Genomic DNA, 26,773 nt, shown 5'->3' on the forward strand with positions numbered 1-26,773 from the left:
ATGAATAGCAAAGATTCCATTAAAAAGGCTTACAGCAGCACAAATGCAAAGTAATTTAACAAGCATTCTTTTCCGAATATAAAAATGGTTTTCAAGCCTTAATTTACACATTTAGGAGGAAAGCTATATTCATATTGGCGATGCACTGGCTAATATTTATATGTACAGAACATTGTGTGTACGGATCCTTGATGCTGTTAGCAAGACAGCATAATTCCAGGTCTTGTTTTCATATCCAGTCGTGCACGAAAATGCATTCAATACAGCTTGTTCATGGCTGACTTTACTTTGTTTCTTTTTTTGTGATTCATCTGAAGCTGTAAATGTAGATTTTTTGTTTTATATATGCAAGTGATGGAGTGTATTTTCCTCTATACACGTGCTCATGTCTCATCAACATTAAGTGGAATTTAGGGATATGTAGAGAGGAAAACAGTTGTCCACAGTTTGTTTTAAAGGTGATAAGACTTCCATATATATAAAGCTGATGTAACAATACTTGTTTGCATCTATCACGCTTTCTTGTGGTAATTTGAAGCTTAAACTAAACTCTGTCCTTTCTTCTCTTTAATAAAGATTTCTCGTATGGAATATGTCCATTCAAAGAACTTGATATACAGAGATGTAAAACCTGAGAACTTCTTAATAGGACGACCAGGAAACAAAACTCAGCAAATTATTCATATTATAGATTTTGGTTTGGCAAAGGAGTATATAGATCCAGAAACAAAGAAGCACATACCATATCGAGAACACAAGAGCCTAACAGGAACAGCCAGATACATGAGTATAAACACACATTTAGGAAAAGGTATGTTGCATTTTAAATGCAGAAACTAGTATTCAACAACTATACTATCTTTGTATGAATTGGTATTTACCTCTGAATCATCCAGTTTGCAGATTGTTAAAGAAACTATTTCTAATCTGTGCTCATCAAAAACTAAAGACATTTGCACTGAATTAAATTGTTATTAAAACACTATAAAAATAAGATTCTCTTGATTCTAAAGTCATCCTACACCATATTATCTCAGATCATGATCCTGTCTGTTTACAAATATTACAGTATGTTTTGTTTTACGGAATAGTTATCTAACAAGGGTGGCCAAACTTACTGACCCCCCCGAGCTGCATACGACTATTTTCAGAAGTTTGAGAGCCAGGGCACACCTGCTGGGGCTCAGGCCTTCAGACCCGTGGGGGGCATCTGAATGGGTTTGGGGCTTCAGCCCCACTCCTGGTGAAACACTGAGCCCTGGCAGGTGAGCCTCAATGGGCAGAAGCCTGGAGTCCCCACTCCCAGCTGGGCAGAAGCCCCAACCCTAGCACCCTCTGCAAGGCAGATGTCCTGAGTCCCGCTTCATATCTGGTAGGTGGAGAATGGGATGTGTGTGTGGGGACATTCTGCAAGCTGCTCTTTAAGGGTAAAAGAGGCTCATGTGGCTCACAAGCCACAGCTTGGCCACCCGTGTTATACAATGAGGATGAAGTATGTGTGATTAACTTTCTTTTCAAAATGTGTTTAGAAATATCGCAATTTTTGTTGTTTTTTAACTTACAAAGTGAATATATTGGGTGTGAAAGGATTGAAGTTCTCTAAATGCAATAATAGGTACAGCTTAGACAGCAACACTACAAGATTTCCTTGCTATCTTGCCAGCTTGCCTGATCCCTTAGATGGAGAAAGACCACTCATTGGTTTCAAAGGTAGTTCTAGTTTTGATGCCGATTCAGTCTTTTGCCCTTCTGCTCAGACTACCAAGTAGGGGTGTCAGTTATGATATGAACACTTTCCATAAAGAATTGTATTCTTTGATTAAATTAATGTAGGTGACTGAAAGACCTGTATATGGTCACAGCAAATTTTAGGTATTAAGGATTATGCATTTAAGAATTTTTTTATTTTACTTGTGTTTGTGCACACCATAATGTACATGGAAAGAAAAATAAAACTTTTGAGGAGCACTCCTTAGTACAGAACCCAGCTATTAATGTATTAACATACACAGATCCATCAAACAAAAGTAATAGAAATCACATGACTAGCAGAGACCAAACATCCAGTGTTATCTGAGAGAGAGCTTCTTCAAGAAGTAATATTGACATAACCTGTGTGACTTAATTAACCTCTGTCTTCCTGAACACATTCTTAAATGTTATCTAAAGGGAACGTGTTGCACATAGACACATTAAGCCTTTGTCAGGGTTTCCTCCCCACTCTGCACTTTAGGGTACAGATGTGGGGACCCTCATGAAAGACCCCTTAAGCTTATTTTTACCAGCTTCGGTTAAAAACTTCCCCAAGGCACAAATCCTTCTTTGTCCTTGGACGGGTACTGCTGCCACCACCAAGTGAGTTAGACAAAGATTCAGGAAAAGGACCACTTGGAGTTCTGACAATATATAAAGGGGAATGGCTGCAACTGAAATTTAGTTCTTTCTGGCAGCAAAAATTAAAGCAAGCCCCAAATACTCCTCTCTTCTGCCCCTTTGAGTACTTTCTTTTTTGTGTGTATAGTCAGAGATTTTTTTGTGTATTTAAAAAAAAAAATCCATACCTTTGCCATTGCAGGCATCATCTGGAGCCCAGCCATCTTGGGCTGTATCCTCTTCACCTAAAGCCAGTCCTAATAGGATTGCTCTTTTTTGCAGGTGTTTTTCCTTGTATGGGTTCTCTAATTCTGCAGGTAGCATGGCTGGAAGTAGCTAAGAAAATCCAGTGTTTTTTCATGTACAGTGCTTTTTCATAGAGTTAAGGCCAGAAGGGACCATTAGATCATCTAGTCTGACCTGTATAGCACAGGCCATTAAATTTCACCCAGCTACCACTGTATTGAGCCCAAAAAGTTGATTGGCAAAAGCGCATCTTCTAGAAAGGCATCCAGTCTTGATTTGAAGACCTTAAGAGATGAAATCACCACTTCCCTTGGTAGTTTGTTTTATGTAAACTATTACAGATGACCATGTTTAGTATCTCCAGTGCTGGGCAAAGGTCACAGCTCAAGCAGGCACGTGCTTTCCTTCTCTTTCTTCAGGGGAGCCTGCAAAGATTGGAAGTACTGCCTCAAAATCTAACTGATGGGGGGGTGTGAGGGAGCTTTTTAAACTCCTTGTCAATTGAATTTGGCACCAAACATCCATCACCAACATTGAGGCATGTTGATTTTGAAGACTTGTTAACCTGACTTTGTATTGAGCATAAGCAGCACTGAGATTGTTGCTCTCAACTGGGTTAAAGGACATTGAAGGTTAGTGTCCTGATTTTCCTGTTTTGAGCCCAGGTAAGCAGGCTGGAGATTCCAAGTTGCTATCAGCTTCTGAGCATCCAGGATTCTGTCCCTGGATGGAAGAAGTAGTAAGGGAAGAAGGGCCATGCTTCTGAGAGAGTAAGTTTAGCCTTGCTGTCCTGGAACCTCAATCTTGGTCTCACTGTATCAAGACACTCAGAAGGTGGTTTCAATATTTTTACTCACTCTGGCTTCTCTGGTAATGGCATTGGTCAGTGAGAAAACTCAACAGGCTTCAGCAGACTTCAGATCTTTGATCTGCTTTGCTACATAGTAGATGAGAATTACAGATTATCGAGAAGCATGAATTCCTCACATGGGTTAAGATGTTGGCCTTTCTAGATCAGCCCAAGAAGAACAGAAAATGGATTTCCAGTCCCAGCTCCAGAGGCAAAGCTCTTCCTGACTTCAGGTTTGACAGAAGTCTTCTTAACAGTACTGTTCTACTGTGAGCAGCTGATCCTTCGCATCAAGTTTCAAGCAACTGGTTAGCTGAGACAATCCTGAAAGACACCTGCTTTCACATGATCAGTTTTGGCTCATTAAATATATTCCCGGTCCTGTGTAGCGGTGAATATTGTCCTTTGGTATTTGTATGGCACTGAAAGCTTTCACCAAATGCCTAATTGTCATAACTGCTTTTTTCAGACAGTTTGGCATCCATGTCGTCTTATATTTAAAATAATAAACTGAACAGATCACATGCCCCATGCTATGTCTTCAGCTCTCAAGAAAATGTGCACATGTTCCAATTCTAATAAAGAAAAATCTACTTTCATCTTGGCACAAAAGATGGAGTTAAGTGGAGACTCCATGACTGCAAAAGCTTTCTTGAGAGGGAATATGTTTCATACCATTATGGAGACGGAATCCTTTTATATTCCCAGTCTGAAAAGTATATTGTGGCTTTTTACCAACGTTAGGCCTAATGATTCCATGTGCTTATGTGACACCATTGCCCTTTCTGGATCTTTGCTGCTATAGGGAATGCTGTATTATCACTGAGTATACTAGCAGTGCAGGCAGAACTCAGCATCAATGGCAGATATCTCTCCTGGACTGGGGACAACTTCCTGTACTCATTCCCTTAAAAGTTTATTTGGAAAGTTACAGGTTAGCACCAAGATACGGTGGCCTGGGCTCTGTAGTTTTGATCTTCTGACCTACTTGAATTGATACCACCACTGTAAGACCCGATGTACTGTATCATAGCTTCTGTCTTTTGTGTCTGGGATGAGATTCTTCACCCAGCTCCAGTCTCTCTCTCAAGTTGACAGTCTAGCTTTGGGATTTCTGGGCATGCTAGCTTGAAAAGTATTCTACTCAGGTATAAAATATGCTATCTGCAGGAAGCTTTCAAGCAGATATATCCACTTGATGAAGTGGAAGAGAGATTTTCATTTTGACAGCTTAAAAGTGAGTAGAACCAATACTGTGATCCATTGCTTTTATCTTAGACTGTTACACTCTGAAGAATATGAATGATCTTACATTATGCTCACTTGGCTGCCATCTGTTTTCTTCTTCCTGGTTGAATTGGTTGAAAAAAATTTTTTTTCACTCTGCAGTTAACAAGTTTCTGAAAGATTTCCTCCATTTTTCTGCTGGTGCATGAACTAGCTCTGTCATGTTTCAGAGTAGCAGCCGTGTTAGTCTGTATTCTCAAAAAGAAAAGGAGTAGTTGTGGCACCTTAGAGATTAACAGATTTATGAGCTGTAGCTCACGAAAGTTTATGCTCAAATAAATTTGCTAGCTCTACCATGTAATTCTAATCTTGTTCTCACAAAACTAATGGAACCTCTATTTAAACACTTGTCTAACTGTTCTCTGTACCATTTGTATGAAGATGCATAGCTTTCCTCCATGGATATGACATCTGTTCAGTGCTATCAAAATACAGCATGATTGTACTGTTCCACAAGTGTAAGGTGGTCCTGCATCCTCACCCCCAGATTCTTAAATAAAATGACCTCTGATTCTATCTCAATCAGGTCATTAACCTGCCTCTTTTTCCCCCAAAGCCTGATTTATAGGTAGGGAGGTCACTTTCCATATTTTAGATGTCTGTATAAGAGATCACATCTATTCATAGGTTCCACAGGCATCTTGTGATATGTGGTGTTGTTAAGGCCATAGATCAAGTTACCAGTTCTGAAAGGCTGTCCAAATGGATCATACACATGATTATGACTTAAGTGTTCAATCTCCCAAGAGTGGGTATTCATAGGAGCAGTTCTCAATATAAAAATTTCTTTACCTCTGTAACTGTGTGTTTGAAGATCATCCATCTGAATCCAGACTTTCTGCCCATCTTCTTATAGAAGCAACTCTGAAGAAGAACTGTATTGAATTAGTGAAAGAAATTGAAGGGTAGCTGGAGCCACTCCTCTTTTTAGGCCACTGGAACACTGTACGAGAGAGTCTAGTACAGGGGTGAGTGGCCTCACCTGAGACTCCGCTCTAGATGATTGTGTTCACATACCAGGAGCGCACTTATTTCAAGAGTGGATCATGTGGGCAAACACCTGGAAGAACCACAGTTATTATCATAAGTAACTGGGTTTCTTGGAGTGATTTCGACTCTTGGTACCTGTAACACCTTGTAAAGTGGTTTGTGATTGTGTGGATAAGCAGCTAACAGCACTAGATGTTTTGCTAACTGTTCTGTTTATCATCATTACTATATTGCCCAATCTCTGCTTTTAATTTAGTTATTTTTAAAGGCTCACACAATTAAATGTGTCAAAAACATATAAACATGCAAATTTACCTCAACTACCACCTTACTTGTACTAAAACTGGTCATCACATAAAAACAATGGTAGCAGATGAGAAATTATCTTTTATTTTGCCAGGGAGTGGAATCTTGGAGCTCCGTGGAAGATATTTATAGTCCCCAGCCTTCCAAAGTTGTTCTTCTGCTGATTTAATCCAGTCCTGGGCATCCATCAAATGAGCAACTCCCTCGCAGGGAGACTCCTGGACAAAAAAGCTGAGGACCATAAGTTTGCTTGGAGTGGGGCATTAGAGAAGGTTATCACTCAAGGCTTTCTGTGTCAGGGCTAAGAAGTGGTATTGTACAATACACTTAAGGCTTCCACTTTCACCGTCCTACTTTCCCACAGTGCATGGAAGGTTGCTAACTCATTTTAAACCTACAGCTGTGGAATTAATTTACCCTCTTCAGATATCCTTTACAACAAATGTGCCAAAGTCATGTTGGAGGAGCCTTCTTTCTTTGCACAGTAAAAAGTGGACTTTGCGTCTTGTCAGAGGCCTTCTCAGTATAAACAAGGTAGAGCTGCTACTTGTCTCAAAGTTCTTAACCACAGTATAGGTTTTTCAGAGTATCTATTTATAGGTACTGTCAGGAAAACTCTGCAGTGAAAGATTAATTGATCATGTCAGCTGTCACACAATCCTTTTGAAAGATTGACTTTGAGAAATAGATTATTTTGAAGACTGAATTCAGAATAGAAAAAATTCAACATAATTCTCATTAATTTTATTGGGACTTGTTTTTGTAGCTTATAAGTAAGGCTGCATTTTAATCACAGGTATTTTTAATAAAAGTCATGGACAGGTCACAGGCAGTAAACAAAAATTCGTGGCCTGTCCATGACTTTTACTATATACCCCTGACTAAAACTTGGGGGTAAGGGGTTGGCAGGGCTGGGGGAGATTCCCTACCCAGGTCCCGGGAAGCAGTGACCTCCAGCTCCTAGCTCCACATGGGGCCTCCGCTCTGTCCCAAGCCCTGGTTCTGCAGGCCCCATTGGCTGGGAACCGCGGCCAATGGTAGTTGCGGGGGCGGTGCCTGCAGGCAGAGGCACCATGTGGAGCTAGGAGCTGAGGGAAGAGAATTCCTGTCACCCTTCTGGGGAGCAGCCCCCCTCCCGGTAAGCACCGCACTCCAGCCCTGAGTCCCCCTACACACAAACTCCTACTGCTGGGGGTGTAGGGGGTCCCGAGACTGCCCCAGCAGCTATAGGTGCAACTGGCCCAGGGGCTGCCTGAGCTGCTCAGGTGGCTCCTGGGTCAACCGCAGGGGCCGCTGCAGAAATCACAGAGGTCACAGAAAGTCATGGAATCTGTGATTTCCATGACCTCCTTGACAGACACAGAGCCTTACTTATAAGAGATAAAATGCCCTCTAGAACTGAAATCTGTTTGTCATCTACCTAACTAAGATGGCAGCAGCAGATGGAAAATTCACCGCAACTATTAAGTTGTGTGCTTCGCCCTAGCCTTAGTACTCCCAAGTGTTGCCAGGACCTCAAAATACAGCATACTGACCTATGTAGCCTTGATCAAAAATATTAACTCCTAACAATTATTTGATGCTAGTGTTTTATTAAACTAATTTCTACAGACAAATTCTTCTTGCAGCTTGAACGATCTAGCTGCAAATCTGATGTGCTTGTTAGCTGTCTGTTTGTCCATGGTGTCTGAACTGGCTCTCCTGAAAACCAGTGAGCTTTGGATGAGGGAAAAATTGTCTGCTCTGAATGCCTTGTCTGTGATCCAAATTCCAGGTTAATTATAGCATCTTTTGATCTACACTGAAGGATCCAAGGAAAGAAGGTTTTAGTTTACTCTTTGACAATGCAAATCTGTTCAAACTAGTGAGACCTAATACATCCAGGTTGTCGGTTAAATCTCATATAAGCAATATGGTGCCCACTCTTTCACAGGAGTGTACATTTTGCTTTACTTATGAGGGAAGGTGAAATTGCTGGTGTGCTCTGAAGCCTATTATTGGGTAGTAAAGAACTTAATCAGATGTTACTAGAAATCTTCAAATGTGGAGAGGCTAAGCATGGTAGCTGTGAATCTTGGTTTTCCCTAGAAGGGTGTGGGTTTTCCCACATGTTAAAATAATATGGCTTTATTCCCCGATTTATAAAAAGATTACTTTAGACTTTAAAAACAGGTAATTCTGTTTATTTGAGAGAAATAGACCCATTCTACAACCCTTATAAAGAGATACCTAGTTCTCTCGCACACATACATTCCTTTTGCTTGTTTAGTCATAAGTAGGCCTCCATCTTCTTTTCTCTCTCATTCCTTTTCAGGAAGAGAGGCTTTGAGTTTAGATTCTGGAAGAAGCCTAAGGAAAATGGAAAAAAAATTGTCTTCTAAATTTCTATGTGTCTGAAGATTCTCTACATTTGCTGAAATCCTAATTAAACAATGCTTGGTTTGGGGTTTTCTGGTTTTTGGTATTTCCCTAATTTCAGAAAACTTTATATTGCATTTTATTACATTCTCTTTAAACTTTTTGGTTCAGGGAAGTTTAGTCAGACAGTCCTAACTGCTCTAAGGTATGTAGGTTTTTATGTGAATTGTTATATTAATCCCTATTGGAAACATTGAGTGTTATGTTCCAGGTCTCCTTGACTTTTTTGGTGTTTTTTCCCCAAAATCATTGAAGAGGAGGAGTTGAGCCATATTATAGGGAATTCTGTTGACTATCTTTTTTTTGGTGTGAAATATAGTGCTACCGGGATAGCTAATGCTAAATAAAGGGCCAAATGCAACTAGTATGTTTAAAGAAAACAAAATCTCAAACAGAATTCTCTATTAAAGTTGGTGGCTCTAGAATCTTTCTTTGGGTTGAACCTTCTCATTCTCCATGTGTTTGGAATCATTTTTTTAGATTGACTTTTAAAATACTGTTTCAGATTTCAGGAAACTTCTTTTGCTTTCTTTTACAGAGGCACATTAGGTAAGTGGATACTTCTGAATGTATTGCTTTTTTAATGGAATTTTGTTCAAAATAAACATTCAAACTTAAGAAAAAATTAATTAAAAAACATGTTCTGACTATGTACAGTACTCCCCTTAATTTTTTAATATTCTTAGATGTGATACTTCAGATGTTCTCTAATGAATATACAGGCCAGAAGCTCTCAGGATAGCTACATAGGGACACTCCAGTACATCAGGCCTGTACTTGAAGGTTCTCTTTCTCTGAAGAGGACCCTTTCTCACGTAACACAAGCTCCCAGATACTCACCAATCTGTCAGTAGCTCCACATTTTTTCAGAGTCACACTTTCCCAGGATAGAGTCCCCAGTTCCATGTTCCTCAGTGTATACACTTGCATTTATAATGTATATTGTTTGATTTAAATCTCCCAGTTTACCAAGTGCTTTAGATCACTCTGAATCAGTGACTCTGACCTCTTCATTTTTAGCCCTCCCCAAATTATTCTCATCTGCAAACTCTATTAGTGATGTTTTTGTTTTCTTTCAGGTCAATGATAAAAATTAGGGCTGTCAAGCGATTAAAAAAACTAATCACGATTAATAGTGCGATTAATCTCACTGCTAAACAGTAATAGAATCCATTTAAATATTTTTTGATTTCTACATTTTCAAATATATTGATTTCAATTACAATTGAATACATTCAGTTACAGAATACCAAGTGTACAGTGCTCACTTTATATTTATTTTTGATTACAAGTATTTGCACTGTAAAAACCAAGGAATAGTATTTTTCAGTTCACCTAATACAAATACTGTAGTGCAATCTCTTTATCATGAAAGTTGAACTTACAAATGTAGAATTATATAAAAACTGCGTTCAAAAATAAAACAATGTAAAATGTTAGAGCCTGCAGGTCCACTCAGTCCTACTTCTTGTTCAGCCAATCGCTCAGACAAACAAGTTTGTTTACATTTTCAGGAGATAATGCTCTCCGATTCTTGTTTACAATGTCACCAGAAAGTGAGAACAGGTATTTTCATGGCACTGTTGTAGCCTGTGTCGCAAGATTTTTACATGCCAGATGCCCTAGAGATTCATATGTTCCTTCATGCTTCAACCACCGTTCCAGGGGACATGCGTCCATGCTGATAATGGGTTCTGCTCAATAACAATCCAACGTAGTGCATACTGATGCATTTTCATTTTCATCATCTGAGAGTGAGTTTGTGTGTTTGGGGGGAGGGGTGAGAGAACCTGGATTTGTGCTGGAAATGGCCCACCTTGATTATCATACACATTGTAAAGAGAGTGGTCACTTTAGATAAGCTATTACCAGCAGGAGAGTGGGGTGGGAGGAGGTATTGTTTCATGGTCTCTGTGTATATAATGTCTTCTGCAGTTTCCACAGTATGCATCCGATGAAGTGAGCTGTAGCTCTCAAAAGCTTATGCTCAAATAAATTGGTTAGTCTCTAAGGTGCCACAAGTACTCCTTTTCTTTTTGCAAATACAGACTAACACGGCTGTTACTCTGAAACCAGCAGAAGGCTGATTTTCTTTTTTGGTGGTTCAGGTTCTGTAGTTTCCTCATCGGAGTGTTTCTCTTTTAAGACTTCTGAAAACATGCTCCACACCTCATCCCTTTCAGATTTTGTAAGGCGCTTCAGATACTTAAACCTTGGGTCGAGTGCTGTAGCTTTCTTTAGAAATCTCACATTGGTACCTTCTTTGCATTTTCTCAAATCTACAGTGAAAGTGTTCTTAAAACAAACAATGTGCTGGGTTATCATTTGAGACTGCTGTAACATGAAATATATGGCAGAATGCGGGTAAAACAGAGCAAGGGACATAGAATTCTTCCCCCAAGGAGTTCAGTCACCAATGTAATTAACACATTGTTTTTTCAATGAGCATCATCAGCATGGAAGCGTGTGCTGTGGAATGGTGGGTGAAGCATGAAAGGGCATACGAATGTTTAGCATATCTTGCACATAAATACTTTGCAATGCTGGCTACAAAAGTGCCATGCAAATGACTGTTCTCACTTTCTGGTGACATTGTAAATAAGAGGGCAGCATTATCTCCTGTAAGTGCAAACAAACTTGTTTGTCTGAGCGATTGGCTGAACAAGAAGTAGGACTGAGTGGACTTGTAGGCTGTAAAGTTTTACATTGTTTGGTTTTTTTCAGTGCAGTTATGTAACAAAAAAAAAATCTATGTAAGTTGCACTTCTTCGAGTGCTGTCTCTATGGGTTCTCCACTTCAGGTGGTGGTGTGTCCCGTTGCCGTTGATCGGAGATTTTTGCTAGCCATGTCTGGTTGGGATATGTGTGTGCAGTAGCTGTCTCACAGTGCTGCTGGTGCCTCTTCTCACATGTGCTCACCCCCTCAGTTCCTTCTCAACCATTCTCAGCTTGAGATGGGGTCTGTTAGTGGTGTCCCTACTAACTTTAGAAAAATAATAGTTTTCAGGTTAAGGTAGTGAGTTAAACTATTTAGTCTTATCTTACTGTAGAAGTCATATTTTAGTGTTGAAGTTCAAAAATTTTTTTTTCTCTTTTAGTTAAGTCCCCAAATCTCAGAGGGACGCTTAAAAATGCCTGGATCCCAGGATTCAAAAGTGTGCGTCTTGTAAAGATGCCTTCCAATCTCAGTCGGACACTCACTTTTTGTCCGGTGCCTCAGTGAGTCGCACATTCCTCAGAAGTGCACTCACTGCAGCAAACTACAGGCAAGGGCCAGGAGGCATAGGGATCGCCATCTGAAACTAATCTTCATGGCGAAATCCCTAATCTTTGCAACAGATTCAACAAGTGGCTCCCCTGAGGCTGTCTCCATTGACAGAGCGAGTGCCTCATCTTCACAGAAATCAAGAAAAAGGGCCTTGTCCTCACCAAGCCACGAACCGTTAAAGAAATGGTCTCCGGTGAGATCCCTGCCATCGGTGCCGAACTCATCAAGAGTGAGCACCTTCGATGCACCAGGCACCTCCAGCACCGTCCGCCCAGTGACCTCTGCCAGCAAGGTAAAGGAGTCGAATGGTAGGCACTGTACAGACTCCTCCTCCATGGCACCGTCTACCCCAGCAAGGGGTTTGGTATCACAACCTGCACCGCAGGCCATCGCTCCCCCACTGGCACCAAGCGCAGCTGGGGCCGAGCATGGAATAACTGAAACAAACTACGACGGTGCCGAGGAAAGCCACACACAAACAATCGGCACCGAAGAAAATGGCACTGTTCCACTCCAGGACTGGAAACCAGCAGATGTAGTGTGGCAAACCCCGGCCTCCATCTTCCCAACTAACAAATGCACGGACAAGAAATATCATGTGCCAAATAAGGGCATCTAATTCCTGTTCGTCTATCCACCACCAAACTCATTAGTGGTGGATGCAGTCAACCCATGGGGCAAACAATACAAGACCACACCTCAGGACAAGGAATGGAAGAGACTGGAGTTATTAGGCTGAAAAGTCTACACCTTGGCCACACTGTGCTACTGGCAAACTATGACCATGACAATTTTAATAAACTGACAGAATTCACTCAGGACATACCAGAGGAGAAGAGAGACCAGTTCTGGGCCATCGTCAATGAAGGCCAACTTCGCTCCAGGACTACACTCCAGGCTGCCCTCGATGTAGCAGACACAGCAGCCTGCATGATGGCAATGGCCATAGTAATGCGTAGGGCCTCATGCTTCACTCCTCAGGAATCCCTAGAGAGCTCCAGCACAAAGTAGAAGATCTGCCCTTTGACAGAGACAAGCTCTTTTCCGCAAAAACTGACAAAGTCCTTCAGTCAAGAGTAACATTATGGACCCTAGGGATATACATACCACTTAATAGGAGACAAAGATACCAGCCCTACAACAGGAGAGAGACAATACGTCTCAACGCCAGCAGAGACCATAAGACGCACGGGGAAAGAGACACAGAACACAGAGACAATCACAGAATGTGGCATCCCAACAACCACCAAATAAGCAGCAATTGTGAAGAATTGGTCAAGGGTCTGCACAACCTCTCCATAACAACAGCGTCAATGACCAATACCCAAATCTTTAGGCCAGAGGTGGCCAAACTATGGCCTGCAGGCCACATCTGGCCCATGGGACCGTCCTGATTGGCCCCTGAGCTTCTGGCCCAGGAAGCTTGCCCCTGGCCCCTCTCATGCAGTGATGCCACTGTGCAGGCAGCGGGGCTGCGAGCTCCTGACACTCTGAGCAGCATGGTAAGGGAGCAGCGCACAGCGGTGAGGGGGTTGGGTAGCCGGTCCCAGGGGTCAGTCAGGGGACAGGGACAGTGGTTAGGGGTGGGGGATCTCGGGGGGAAGTTGGATGGGGCAGAAGTTCTGGGGTGGTCAGGGATCGGGGAACAGCGGGGGTTGGATAGAGTGTGGGAGTCCTGGGGGGCCTGTCAGGGGGTGTGGCTATGTTGGGTACGGGGGGGGGCGGTTTGGGGTAGGGGTCCCAGGAGGGGCAGTCAGGGGACGGGAAGTGGGAGAGGGCAGAGGCAGGGGCCAGTTTCTCAGTGCGATATGGCCCTCGGGCCAAAAGGTTTGCCCACCCCTGCTTTAGGCACCGACTCAGAGCATATTACAGCAACTGGGCCTCCATCATCTTGAACTAGTGGGTCTTAGAAATCGTTCAGACAGGCTATACCATCCCCTTTATATCTTTCCCACCTGCCCAGCCCCCCTTTCCCATCCCTCTTCAGGACCCTTCTCATGAGCACCTGTTGAGACAAGAGGTACATCACCTTCTGCAAATACGTGCACTGGAACTAGTTCAGTTACATCCCAGAAGGAAGGGATTCTATTCCCATTACTTCCTGACCCAAAAGAAAAAGGGGGGGAGGGGGTGGAGACCCATCCTTGGTCTAAGGAGACTCAACAAATTCATCCGTGCCCACAGATTCAGAATGGTCACCCTGAGCTCAATCATCCCTGTGCTGGAAGATGGGGTCTGGTTCGCAGCCCTCGACTTACAAGATGCATACCTTCACATTCCATACTTTCACATTATAATCTATCCGGCTCTCAGATGCTTCCTAAGTTTACAGTAGGACAAGAAGATTTCCAATACAGAGTGCTACTATTCGTCCTCTCGACGGCACTGAGAGTATTCACCAAAACACTTGGGGTAGTAGCGGCTCACTTACGCAGACGGGGGATACCGATATTCCCTTACTTAGATGACTGCCGACTCAAAGGCACCACAAAGACAGAAACAGAACGAAGCATTCAAATAACCATCTCTCTCTTTCACTCCCTGGGACTGCAAATCAATGAAAAGAAGTCCACCCTGACTCTGGTACAGCAACTAGAGTTAATTGGAGCTTACCTCGTGGCCAGAGAATCGCTACCAAGGCCACATTCACAACAATGACCTCCCTTATCGTGGTCTCCCTTATAGGTGGTCTCACAGTCCCTGGGTACATGTGTGGACATGCCTACAACTATTGGGATATATGGCTGCTACCACATTCATTGTAAAACATGCCAGGCTACACATGTGGTGCCTTCAGAGATGGCTGAATGCAGTATGCATCCCACAAAGACACAGTCTAAGCAAGAGAATCACACCCACCACAAAGGTGATAAAATCACTATGCTGGTGGACAAACCCAATGAACGTTTGCTCCAGTGTACCATTCCAACAGGAACCACCATCTGTTCAGATCACAACAGATGCCTCCCTGATAGGATGGGGGGCTCACCTGAACCAACATACCACCCAGGGCAAATGGTCCCCTGCGGAAACACATTTACACATAAATCTACTAGAATTACACCCGGTATGCAATGCATGCTGCCTCTTCCTTCTCTCATAAGAAAGAGAACGTTATGGATCCTAACAGACAACATCGCATGTATGTTCTATATCAACTGCCCGGGTGGAGCATGATCCTGCTCCTTATGTGTGGAAGGTCTAAAACTAGGGAATTGGTGCATAAAGCACAATATCACTATAATAGCATCATACCTACTGGGCCGCCTGAATATCATAGTGGACACAATGAACAGACAGTTCTCACAAGAATACGAATGGGAACTGAATGACAAAATAACACCTCATATTTTCCACAGATGGGGAACTCCAGTGATAGACCTGTTTGCGATGTGAGCAAATAAGAAATGCCCAAAGTTCTGCTCACGTGCAGGACAGGGAGCACAATCACTGGGAGACACATTCCTTATCAAATGGAACGGCACTCTCCTACATGCCTTCCCTCCGATTCCTCTGATCTCCAGAGTCATACACAGAACACGAACCGACAGGGCCAAGTTAGTCCTTATAATGCCAACAGGGCCCAGACAGACTTGGTTCCCTTGCCTGACTCGCAAGGCAATATGCAAGCTATTCACTCTCCCCTATCTATACAATCTCTTGTCACAGGACAATGGTCAAACCCTCCGTTTGGATCTGGGGAAACTTCACCTGAACACATGGCTCTTTCATGGGTCTGTCCTGAGGAATTAACCTGTTCTGACCATGTAAAACAAGTACTGAGTACTAGCAGGAAACATAACACACACTCTACTTACCTCCAGAAATGGAAAAGATTTTCCCTGTGGTGCCAAACCAAACAAATATCTGCACAACCGGCACCACTTCCTATCATCCTGGATTACCTACGATCCTTAAACTCAGGACTGGCTACGAACTCAATTAAAGTTCACTTCACGGCCATAATGGCCTTCCATCAACAGAAGAATGGGACATCAGTATTTGCCCATCCCACTACTAAGAGGTTTGTAATGGGGCTACAGAATGTGTACCTGGATATCTGTGAAGCCACACCAGCATGGGATTGAAACTTAGTGCTCAAATGCCTAACCAGAAAACCATTCAAATCCTTAGCATTGTCTTCTTCACTTCACTTATCTATGAAAGTGGCATTCTTGATAGCCATCACATTGGCACAAAAAGTGAGTGAGATGGGGCACTCATGGCTCACCCCCCATACACAATATTCTACAAGGACAAAGTGACTCTTAGGATACGCCCTAAATTCATGCTCAAAATATCGTCCTTATTCCACCAATTCACTTATCTGAAACCACACAACAACCCCCAAGAAGTGGTGTTGCATACATTAGATGTCCATCGCACCCTGGCCTTTTATCTTGACAGAAGAAAGGCCTTCCCTAAATCTCCCAGACTATTTGTGTCAATGACGGAAAGATCAAAGGATGTGGCTACATCCACACAAAGACTATCTAAATGGATGTCAAACTGTATTCAGTTGTGCTACTCCCTATGTAATGGAGAAGTCCCAATTGACAGGAGCCGTAGTGGCTTCCATAGCATTCCTGCACAACGTACCCATTGTAGACATATGCAGAGCAGCCACACGGGCATCTGAACACACATTCGTTAATCATTATGTCATTAAGCTCAGCTTGAGCGCAGACACAAGGGTAGGCTTCACAGTCCTAGCCGCAGCTACAGGCTCAACTCTGAAACTTCTTCCATTCTCATGAGTGCACTGCTCTACATTCACCTGAAGTGGAGCTCCCACAGGGACAGCACTCAAAGAAGAGGGAAAGGTTACTCGCCTTGTGCAGTAACTGAGGTTCTTTGAGATGTGTGTCCCTGTGGATGCTCCACTACCCACCCTCTTCCCCTCTGCTTCGGAGTAAAAGAACTAAATGCTCCACAGTAGAGAAGGAACTGAGAGGGTCGGGGTGTGCACGTGCTAGAAGAACCACCAGCGGCGCCACGAGACAGCTACTGTGCACACGTGCCCCAACCAGACACTGCTAGCAAAAATCTTCAGTCGACTGTGCCAGTATGTACTGCCACCTTAAGTGGAGCACCAAGAGGGAGACACATCTCGAAGAACCTCAGTTACTGCACAAGGTGAGTAACCTTCCCTTTCACAACAAAGAGATTGCACTACAGTACTTGTATGAGGTGAATTGAAAAATACTATTTCGTTTATCATTTTTATAGTGCAAATATTTATAATAAAAATAATATGCAATTTGATTTCAATTACAACACAGAATACAATATATATGAAAATGTAGAAAAACATTGAAAATATTTAAATTTCAATTGGTATTCTATTTAACAGTGTGATTAAAACTGATTAATCATGATTAATTTTTTTATCACGATTAATTTTTTGGAGTTAATCGTGTGAGTTAACTTCGATTAATGAACAGCTCTAATAGAGATAGATAGCATTCATGGAGACTATAGCAATATCTTCTTGGACTTTCTAAGACAAAGTCCAGAATTTGCTTGAGTGTGTGGAAAAATATGAACTTTACAGCCTGAATCTTGAATTTAAAGCTCTTAATTTGTTTTTCTCTCTTGACTAAAAACTTCTTTCTTCAAGGTAGAATTAATCTACCTCCACAGTATGTTATAGTTTTGGAGAATATTTTCTAAAATTGGTACCTCTCTTGTGACTGCAGTGTGAAGAAAATGAATGTCAAAGTCTCTGTTAATTAAGGGCATAACAACCCCATTTTTGAGCCCTTGCTAGAAAGTTGCTTTTTTTCATTTGTGAAAAATGTTTCTGACGACCATCACATCCTTCTGGCTGACTCGCATAGTATTTAATAATTTTTGATTCTTACAGTTGTATCTTGGGAAGATTCTTTCTGGAGCGGTACTGCAGATGTATTGTCTGTGTATAGAGGGGGCCTTGCTTCCAGAAGCTGCCGACCCTGCACGTCCCCAGGCTGACAGATTTTTATGGGAAAGCAAAATTGTTCTATTCTCTATAAAGAATGCCATATTGTCCAATGTGATTTTAGTATATTACACATGAAAGTCCAAATTTCATCATCTCTGAATTTTCTGACTTACGCAATTAATTTTCAACCTTTAGGTCTTATTAGTGTAATGTTATATACTCATGCAATACAATAAAAGTTAATTTGAAATGGAGTGCATGATGGATCAACTGAACAAAATGTGTTTTGAATGTAAGTTCAGTCAAGTTTTCTTGATAATGGACTACTGATTTAGGACTAGGTTGTGATCTGCCCTTATAGGAGCTTTTTAATTTCTGCCCTCTCGTGTGCCCTGTACCAGGAGCTGATCCCTGTAAGCAGGGCTGACTCACCCCTTCTCCAGTTCTTAATTTGTAATGAAAGAGATGCTGGGGCTCAAGCAATTTTTCTACTTTCATAACTGATGCAGCAAGCTCAGACGTGCCGGGGCTATGAATTGTCAAGTCTAGAAGAGCTGGGGCTCAGCCCTGTTGCAAATTAAGCACTGCCCTTCTCACCTGATTTAGGAGACAAGTTCATGTCCTCTTACTGCACAAGTCTGTAGAGTAAGGCTGACACACCTGGTGGAGCAATCTGCATTATCCTAATGCATGATGCGGTGTGTGTTCTTGTCATGCCCACCGAACAGCTCTGAAAGAGAATGCCTCTTTGTTCATCTTGCACAATTACAAATTCATCAGAATTGCTAATAGAGCTTCTCTTTGCTGTTTTAAAATTGTTAAGCTTTATCTATGCTACTAAATGTGGTGTTTTTAATTTGCTTCTCTTTGTGAACATTTTAATCTCCTCTTATATTGACAAGTACTTCAAATCTACCTTTTTCAGACAACTCTAATTTAGAACACATTAAATGGGTTTAGCTGTTGAACAGCATATTCTCTTCTACGAGTAATGGCCATTTATCTTTTGTCTATAAAAGGTCTACTAAAATGAGTGGTGACTCCTACAGTGTGGCTTTTTCTAATTACATCTTAAACAAAAAACTGCTCTGTGTACTTCACAAATTGCTTCAGATGAACAAAAATTTTGTAGCAATGTTTTTCACCATTTGCGATAACCTAAGAAAAGATGGGGAAAGAAGCATTAATCACAGCAAACTTTTCTTTAATTAAAATACATGAGTCATAAAAGCAACCATTAATAGGATCCTTAAATAACTACTGGCATTGCTTTGACAACTTCAATAAATATTCTGTTTGGAAACAGTTGTCTTCATACTATGGTCTGACACCTCTCATTTCTTTGCTTCTGTATTACTAAGTGCATTTGCAGGGAAACGGAAGAGTTTATTTAAATTGTTGCTTTCCCATCTGTGGTCTCAATCATGTTCATGGAAATGGAAATTTATATCACCACAGGAACTTAGGAAAACCTGTCAGGAAAAAGTACACCAACTCAGAAAAGTACATTATTATCTTCTTGCAACTGTTCTTCATGGCAAATGAGAGGGAAAATACAGCAAATCTGAATCATGAAACACATACTATTTAGAAACAAAGCATCAACTGTTCTTTGAAAGAGAACTCCAAGTTAAGCAGTTTGTAAAATATGCTACCTTTTTGTCAAAATGCTGTTCCTTTTTAATGTAGAGTCCTTTTAAAGGAATAAGCATTTTTTAAAACTGCTTCTGTTGGGAAGGGAAGCAACTGTCAAATGTAAGGACATCACAATGCAAAGTAAATTCACAATCCCCTAACTGTGTCTAAGGGCTTGGCTACACTTACATTTTATAGAGCTCTAACTTCCTGGCTCAAGGGTGTGAAAAATCACCCCCCTGAGTGCAGCAAGTCAGAGCGCTTTAAAGCTGGGAGCTGTGCTCCCAGCGCTCTGAGCTAATTCCCTCATGGAGGTAGATTACCAGGAGTGCTGGGAGAGCTCTTTCCCAGCGCTTGCACGTGACCACACTCGCACTTCAAAGCGCTGCTGCAGGACTGCTCCCGCGACAGTGCTTTGAAGTTTCCAGTGTGGCAATGCCCTAAGATTCGGTCTGTAAAGGCAAATTTTTTGCTATGAACTTCCTGATCTACTATAAGGAGTAGACTAGATAAATTTGTTCAGCATTAGCCATATCTATACTCTTTATAAAGTAAATTAGTAGTAGTAGTAATCTGTTGTTGCTTTAAAACTGGGTGACCAAACAACATTTTACTGTTGAGACTGACAAGTTACTTGTGTATTTATGGAACTGCTTTCAATCCAATGAATCACCTCAATTACAAAAAATATCCTATATAATTGTATGCCTCCTCTCCGGTAGTAGAGGGATGATCATGCTTACTAGCAGCAGTAATTTTTCTATTGGCTTTAAGATTTTGGGGTATTACATTGTATAATTGAATAATCTAAAGATCATTGAATTACCTATATTGAAGACTCTTAAATATATTGATATCTGTAATTTAAAATGTGAATAATACCTTGTCAATAAGAAATGTGTTTTTGCTTTTAATAGTCAGAATTTCAGAAACCGAAGGGGCACTTGTGAATTTTGCACATTTGAATCACTTGAGTTATCTTTTGGAATTTACTGTTGTTGGTTTTCTTATTTTATTCTCTTGGAAACTTTATGGAATACTGTGGCTTAAATTCCGGAATTCTAATATGCTGATTAGTACTTCATTAATGTAAGCAAAAATTGTATTACTGCAAAGTAATTCCATTCACAGTTCCACTCTAAAGTCAGCTAGATAGGGGAATAAGCTACAGCTACTCACTTCCTCAATGGTGCTTTTTGACTGATCTTCCATGAAAGACTTCTTTCTTCCCCAATAAAACCTTTGGCTTCCTAAAAAACTCCATAAAGTGAATAGATGTGGAACAAATATTACTTTTTCCATGTACCACATTAATTTTCATCATTTTAAGAAGGAAATTTGTTCAATGACAGACTGTAAAATTGTTCTCATTTAACATAGTTGAAAAATGTGGACATGTTTACTGAAAGTGTAATTTTAAATATCAGATCAGTTTCCTTTTATACCAAAAATTACTTGTATTATTAAGATGAACATATCTATATTCTGCATTGGCATTTTCTGTTTAACTCTGCTTTTAATAGGGTCCGCAATAGGCAAAAATGTGCACTACTTTAATATAATATTTTTATATTGTTAAACGTCTAAATATATTAAAACTTTTTCTAAATCATGTGAAAAATTAAAGTATACTTTAAGCAGACATAACGTTCTAATAACCTTTTTATTTTATGTTTCAGAACAAAGTAGAAGAGATGATTTGGAAGCTTTAGGACATATGTTTATGTATTTTCTCAGAGGGAGCCTTCCGTGGCAAGGTTTAAAGGTAGTGTTTTTAATATCCTCATCTCTCTCTCTTTTTTTAATTAAAAAAAAAGTCATCTTCTCCATGGTGTTTCCTTAGTAAAGTTGTCTCCTAAAATACTTTCTGAAGTTATAAATTTATCTTTCACATCATAGGCTGATACATTAAAAGAACGTTATCAGAAAATTGGAGACACAAAACGAGCAACACCTGTCGAAGTATTGTGCGAAAACTTTCCAGGTAATGACTGTGTTAATGAAGATGAATCTGTGAATTTATCTTTAAAATAACGCTGCAGTAAATCTTTGTTTTTAGTACTGTAGGGCTGTATACATTACTAAGAAAAATGGCTTTCAAATACATATCATAAAATATATTATGTTAATGCAAGTAATTTAAAATATAATGAAACATTACAGAGTTTTGTCACTGACTGTTGTTGAAGCTGGGGGATTAGGAGAGAGGCCGAAAATCACTAATTGTTCAATGTATTGACATTCTGTGGGGAGGAGGGAAGAGGGGAGGAAGTTTATTTCCAGTTCCAGATAGTGATCAGTTTGTCCTGAAGCATAAAATTTTGGTCTCCTTTTCATCTATAAGAAAGCAGCTTTAATATTTTTTAAAAATATTTATTGTAACACTTTTCTTACTGGTAGATGACCATCATTTTGAAGTTGACTTACTTAAAACTACTTACAGTTCATTTTGGGCACTACTCCTGCCTCTGAGTCCCCCTAACAATTTTTGTGGTATTATAGTTACATTTTCCTATACAAAAAGATATTTTATTTCCCTGGTTTCTCTGTAAAAGACTCAGACATATGAAACTAATTTGCTACACAGAAGCACCCATGAAATTGACTAAACAAGAAACTTCTATCAAATGTATAAAATAAGCTGGGGGGTTGGGGGGGGGGGGGAGTTTTCTGCTGTATAAATCTCTCACGTCTAGTAATGATAGATTTTAGCATGATTTTTAAAAGTTAATTTTTTTTTATTGTCTATTTGGCTCCCATCCTGCAAACATTTAGACGTATGGCAGTTCCATTAAATTGAATGGGATACTCATGAACATAAAGTTAATAGGTGCATAATTGTTTCAAAGGGAAAAATGCATTAACTGCTGTGGAACATGAAAACTTAACTGATAAAGTAAATTAACATGACAAAATCAATCTGAATTTTATATAGAAAGCTAAAGATTTATTTGGTTTGTTTTTAAATGCCAATGATTAATGAAATTGTTTAACCATTAATAAAACAGAAATGGCAATTATGAATATTTCTCATTTGTATAGAGGAAATGGCTACATATCTGCGTTATGTAAGAAGGCTAGATTTTTTTGAAAAACCAGACTATGACTACTTAAGAAAACTCTTTACAGACTTATTTGATCGGAAGGGCTATATGTTTGATTATGAATATGACTGGATTGGGAAACAGCTGGTGAGTTCAGTTAAGCAAAGATGCTGTATTTTTGTCTAACCAGTTTTTTTTAACTATCATAGTTAGTCTTAATATTTGTGTATAATTTTTCTTGTATATTATAAAATTTACTAAGATTATGAGTCAAGCTACTATTGTGAAAGCTGCAGAACAGTTTCCATTGTAATCCCCTGTTTTTACATATTGTGAAATTTATGAAATATCACCTTTTGGTCTGAGATTTTTTTCATACTGGGTCTCTTACCAAAGGTGTGGTGTTTTTTTTAAACATCAAATAAAATTCCCTCCTCTGTTTTATAATAGGGGATTGTAGGAATTCTAATCATCTTTTGAGCAGAGTAACAGATTGTCATTTGAAACTTTGCAAGGACAGAGTCGTCATTGGGAGTGTATGGTGGTTTCATTTTGGGAAAGTTTTAAGCAACTGAGAAATCACTTCTCAGCATCTGAGGTTTATAGCTGAAACTGTACTAAGCTGAAGCTATACTAAAGCCTCATTCCCTTTGTGACATCAAAGTGCACACCTTGTCTGTCCAGCCTGACAGGCACATGAGCTGCTGACAGGTGGCTTGAAGGAGCTTCTAAGTATCTTGTTAAAATACTCAATAAAAATGTCCTTTTAAAAACATTTTTGGCTACTGCCAGGAACTAAAGGATTAGCCCCCACAGTTAGGGTCTCAGCTGATCAGAAAATGGTGGGGGTGTTATCTGTAGAAAATTCTGTCTTTTCACTGAAAAATTACAAAAATTCAATTTTTGCCCAAAAAGACCAAAACTTTTTTTGAGAAAAGCCAGACAGAAATATTTGTACAGTCAAAAATTCATGGAAAACATAGTCTAAGTCAATAGAACTTTGGTTGCATGCTCCAATATTATCTATTCTAAGCTTTCATTTTACAAAACTCTGTATTTGACTTGTAGAATTTTTTCTACAACTTGAAATAATCTTGTAACATTTTCTTCTTTTTTTACTTACACTAAATTTAATGTCCTGCTCCTGTATATACATATCCTTATTTACTTGTGTATATATTTTCGTAACTTATTCTCACAATCATATTTTACTAAGATTGTCAGTACTCCAATAGTCTACACTATAATTATTGTTATTAGATTAATTGTTAATCTGGCTCTTTCTAACTTTTGAGGGCTTGGCTTTGCAACCCAAATAACATTCTGATAGCATTGTTTTGTTTGAGGGGTTTTTTGTACACGATAACGATTATTTTGTATTGCAGTAGTGCCTAGGGGCCCTGTCATGGATAAGGTTCCTGCTGTGCTAGGCAGTATAAAAACACAACTAAATGTGCTCCCTGCTTAGAAGAGCCAACAATCTAATATGAGAGACAGCAGCATATATATTCTCTTCGTCCTTACTTACATGCGATAATGTATACAGGGATGAAGCAGCGACTTCAAAGCTAACTTTGATCATGTGCACAATTGATTCTTAAGTGTCGGAAATTGTGTCAGTTCCCTATGAAACAACTGTGCTTTTTATGTACATGATTTTATAGGATTATGGTATTTACATAGTACTACAGTATGCTGCACATAAAGTTATAGCAACAAATGTATTGTGGCTTTTAACAGAAGTTAATATTTTGTAGCACTCAGAAAGGGACAGTCCAAGTTTGAGGGCATCTGAAATCTTTTATTTGGCACATTCTGTCTTTGATTACTTACCCATGCTTGTTTAACATTCTACGGATATAATCTTTCTATGGGTTTTCTTTACTTAAAGTGAAAAGGTAGGAATTTCCCTGTTTAGGATTTGGAAATTCTGTTAGCTTCTACAAATTTGAAGTGTGTTAAAATTCTACAGTCTGGAACTATTTATACATCACCAGAATGCCTTCTCCCACACATGCTTAGATCGTTTATAGGAAGGAACACCTTCCTTGGGAATGATCAAAGTGGGACTCCCTGCTGTGCATCTTAAAATGTTTACAGAAGCTTTTCTCAGTCCCCATGTACCTTCTGTCCTGAACAACTTTATAAACTTTCACTACTTAGCTAAGCTAATCTTGAAAATAGCCTCAGTGAATCATTCCTTAGCTACACATCTTACAAACTAAGTGAAAAAATACCATTGTGAATAGTTGGTAAACAATTTTTCAAAAGCGAATAAGATGGTGAACTTAAATTTCCTCTGGAACAATGAAATGCACTGCTTTTCAGTAAGCATTCTCCCCAGACAAAATTGTATCTTTCAAACCCCAGCCATTTTCATTATCTGTTTTTTTTTTTTTTTTTAAAGTTAGAAGAAAATTTGTAAAATGGTAATATCTTTTATTTCCACTGTGTTCACATTTAAAAGTGGCTTAATCCTCTTTTTTTTTTCTTCATACTTTCAAAGAGGGCAGAGATTAGTCATAGAAGATTTCAGCCTGAAATCTTACAGGAAGTTATCAGTAACCGAAATAGGTTAGAATGGATACTTGATGCAACTTTAATTGTAGTGGGACTGACACTTCTAGCTGGAGTAGTGGCAAACTTTTCAAATTAAAATGTAAGCAAACAAAAATTTAAGGAACTCCTCACAAAATACACTTTTTATTTGCACCATTTTACAATAACTCATGATGTCCTAAGCATACTAGTGAATGCATTGCAGCATAGACTAGTGAAGTCTTTATAATCAGACATCATTGCAGCAAGTTGCTCCTAAATTTTTGTGAAGGGAGAGCATGATACTGGTTTTTGTGAGGCAATTACCAAGTTTAAGAATTAGTGAGGATCTGCTTCATGACTTGCTGTTGGTTTTGTATGGCCACATCTCTGTACATTTCCATGGCAGGTTCAGAAACATGTTTTGGATTACAATTCAATAATTGTTGGTATGTAGAAAAATTAAATATTTTTTTAACAATTTGCTACATAATATAATATGTTTGTAGCCTACTCCAGTGGGCTCAATTCATTCGGACCCCGCACTGTCATCAAACAGAGAAGCACATCAGCACAGAGATAAGATGCAACAATCCAAAAATCAGGTATGCTGCTCACCTAAGATTTTATCAGCTTTATTTTATGTCATCCTTTTTATAAAGTTGGTTCTTTGTGCCAAAACAGCCTTGCTATTGCGTGTGTTACATATTTTCAAATTGACACCAGTTTCTGCTGTCCATTTTTTTTTCTATGTTTGCTGAAGGTAGCCTTATTAATGCATGAATGTTTTTGGTTTGTAAATCTTAAATAAAGGTCATAAAGGGCTATTGTGTTTTTAAGTTGTAATTATAAATAAGTGGGAGGTTTTTGTCTTTTTTGATGAACTGCATCCTAAGGAGCATTGCTGTATTTTTTCCTTAGTTTTTCTATTTAATCTTACAGTCTCTTACTTTGCACCCTGTACAGTGAATCACCCGCTAGTGTTAGAGGGTTCTGTTTTCCTAAGATTGCATTTTTTGTCCCATCATATTTATAGTTTACTGCCACCTTAGTAAATTCAAAAGGCAGTAAAATTTGTGAGAATTCTAGATTTTCTGTTAAAAGTATTGTCAAGTTTTTCTTAGAGAAAATACTTCATGCTCAATCATAGGCTATAAGAACAGATGGACTGCTTAAGGTTTGAATTCGCCATTGTTACCTGGTGCTCAGAGTGTGTACAATTCTGAGGTGAGATTACCAGAATGCTGTCATGAGAAAAATGTATTTTTAAGTACTTTCTTACAGATCAATAACTGTTTTATGTAAAGGTTGAAATAGTATCTGTACAAAATATATAAATCATATTTTACTTTGATATGCTGTACAGTTTAAGGGTCAAGCTTCCCAAGTGAACATATAAACTTCACCCTATATATATATATATATATGCATATGCACATGTGATTTATTCTAGTATTAAAAAAAAAAAGTGCATATGCACATAGTTACCCACTTTATACATACAAATGAGATTTGCATACATAATGTAGGTGACTAGTTTCAAAAGCTTCGCCCTAAAAGGTTTAAGGTTTTAAAGGATATAGTCTGAGAATTTCATTAGGAGTTTTTTGCCAAACTAGTGGAGAATTACAGTAAGCTGATAACTTTGATCAGTATTGTGATTTTATACTTCAGTTTGTTTCTCAGAAAATTTCAGGCTTTTGTTGATGCAAGGGTAGGAATATACAATATAATAATTGTGCGCTGCATTTTGTATTGCATTTGTTGAATGTATATTTTCAGTTATTATAACATGCATGATGTGCAATTGCAGCATTGTATTTTAAACATATGTAATCATCAATTCTTGTTTTCTTCTGGAGTCTTCATCATATTTTTAATTATATTGCTATGTT

The 26,773-nt window shown here is 39.4% G+C and overlaps 1 protein-coding gene across 6 annotated transcripts in view; it reads left to right on the forward strand.

Moving 5' to 3' along the window:
• The window catches only part of CSNK1G3 (casein kinase 1 gamma 3), a 162,035-nt gene that overhangs the window by 97,478 nt on the left and 37,784 nt on the right, over positions 1-26,773 (forward strand). For all 6 annotated transcript variants that reach the window (XM_048849392.2, XM_048849394.2, XM_048849389.2 and 3 more), the window contains 5 exons: positions 577-811; positions 20,976-21,061; positions 21,196-21,280; positions 22,339-22,487; positions 25,388-25,483. In XM_048849392.2, the coding sequence (XP_048705349.1) occupies positions 577-811; positions 20,976-21,061; positions 21,196-21,280; positions 22,339-22,487; positions 25,388-25,483 (651 nt within the window). The remainder of the gene's footprint in view (positions 1-576; positions 812-20,975; positions 21,062-21,195; positions 21,281-22,338; positions 22,488-25,387; positions 25,484-26,773) is intronic.

This window comes from Caretta caretta, chromosome 5 (genome assembly GCF_965140235.1).
Source record: "Caretta caretta isolate rCarCar2 chromosome 5, rCarCar1.hap1, whole genome shotgun sequence".
NCBI lineage: Eukaryota > Metazoa > Chordata > Testudines > Cheloniidae > Caretta > Caretta caretta.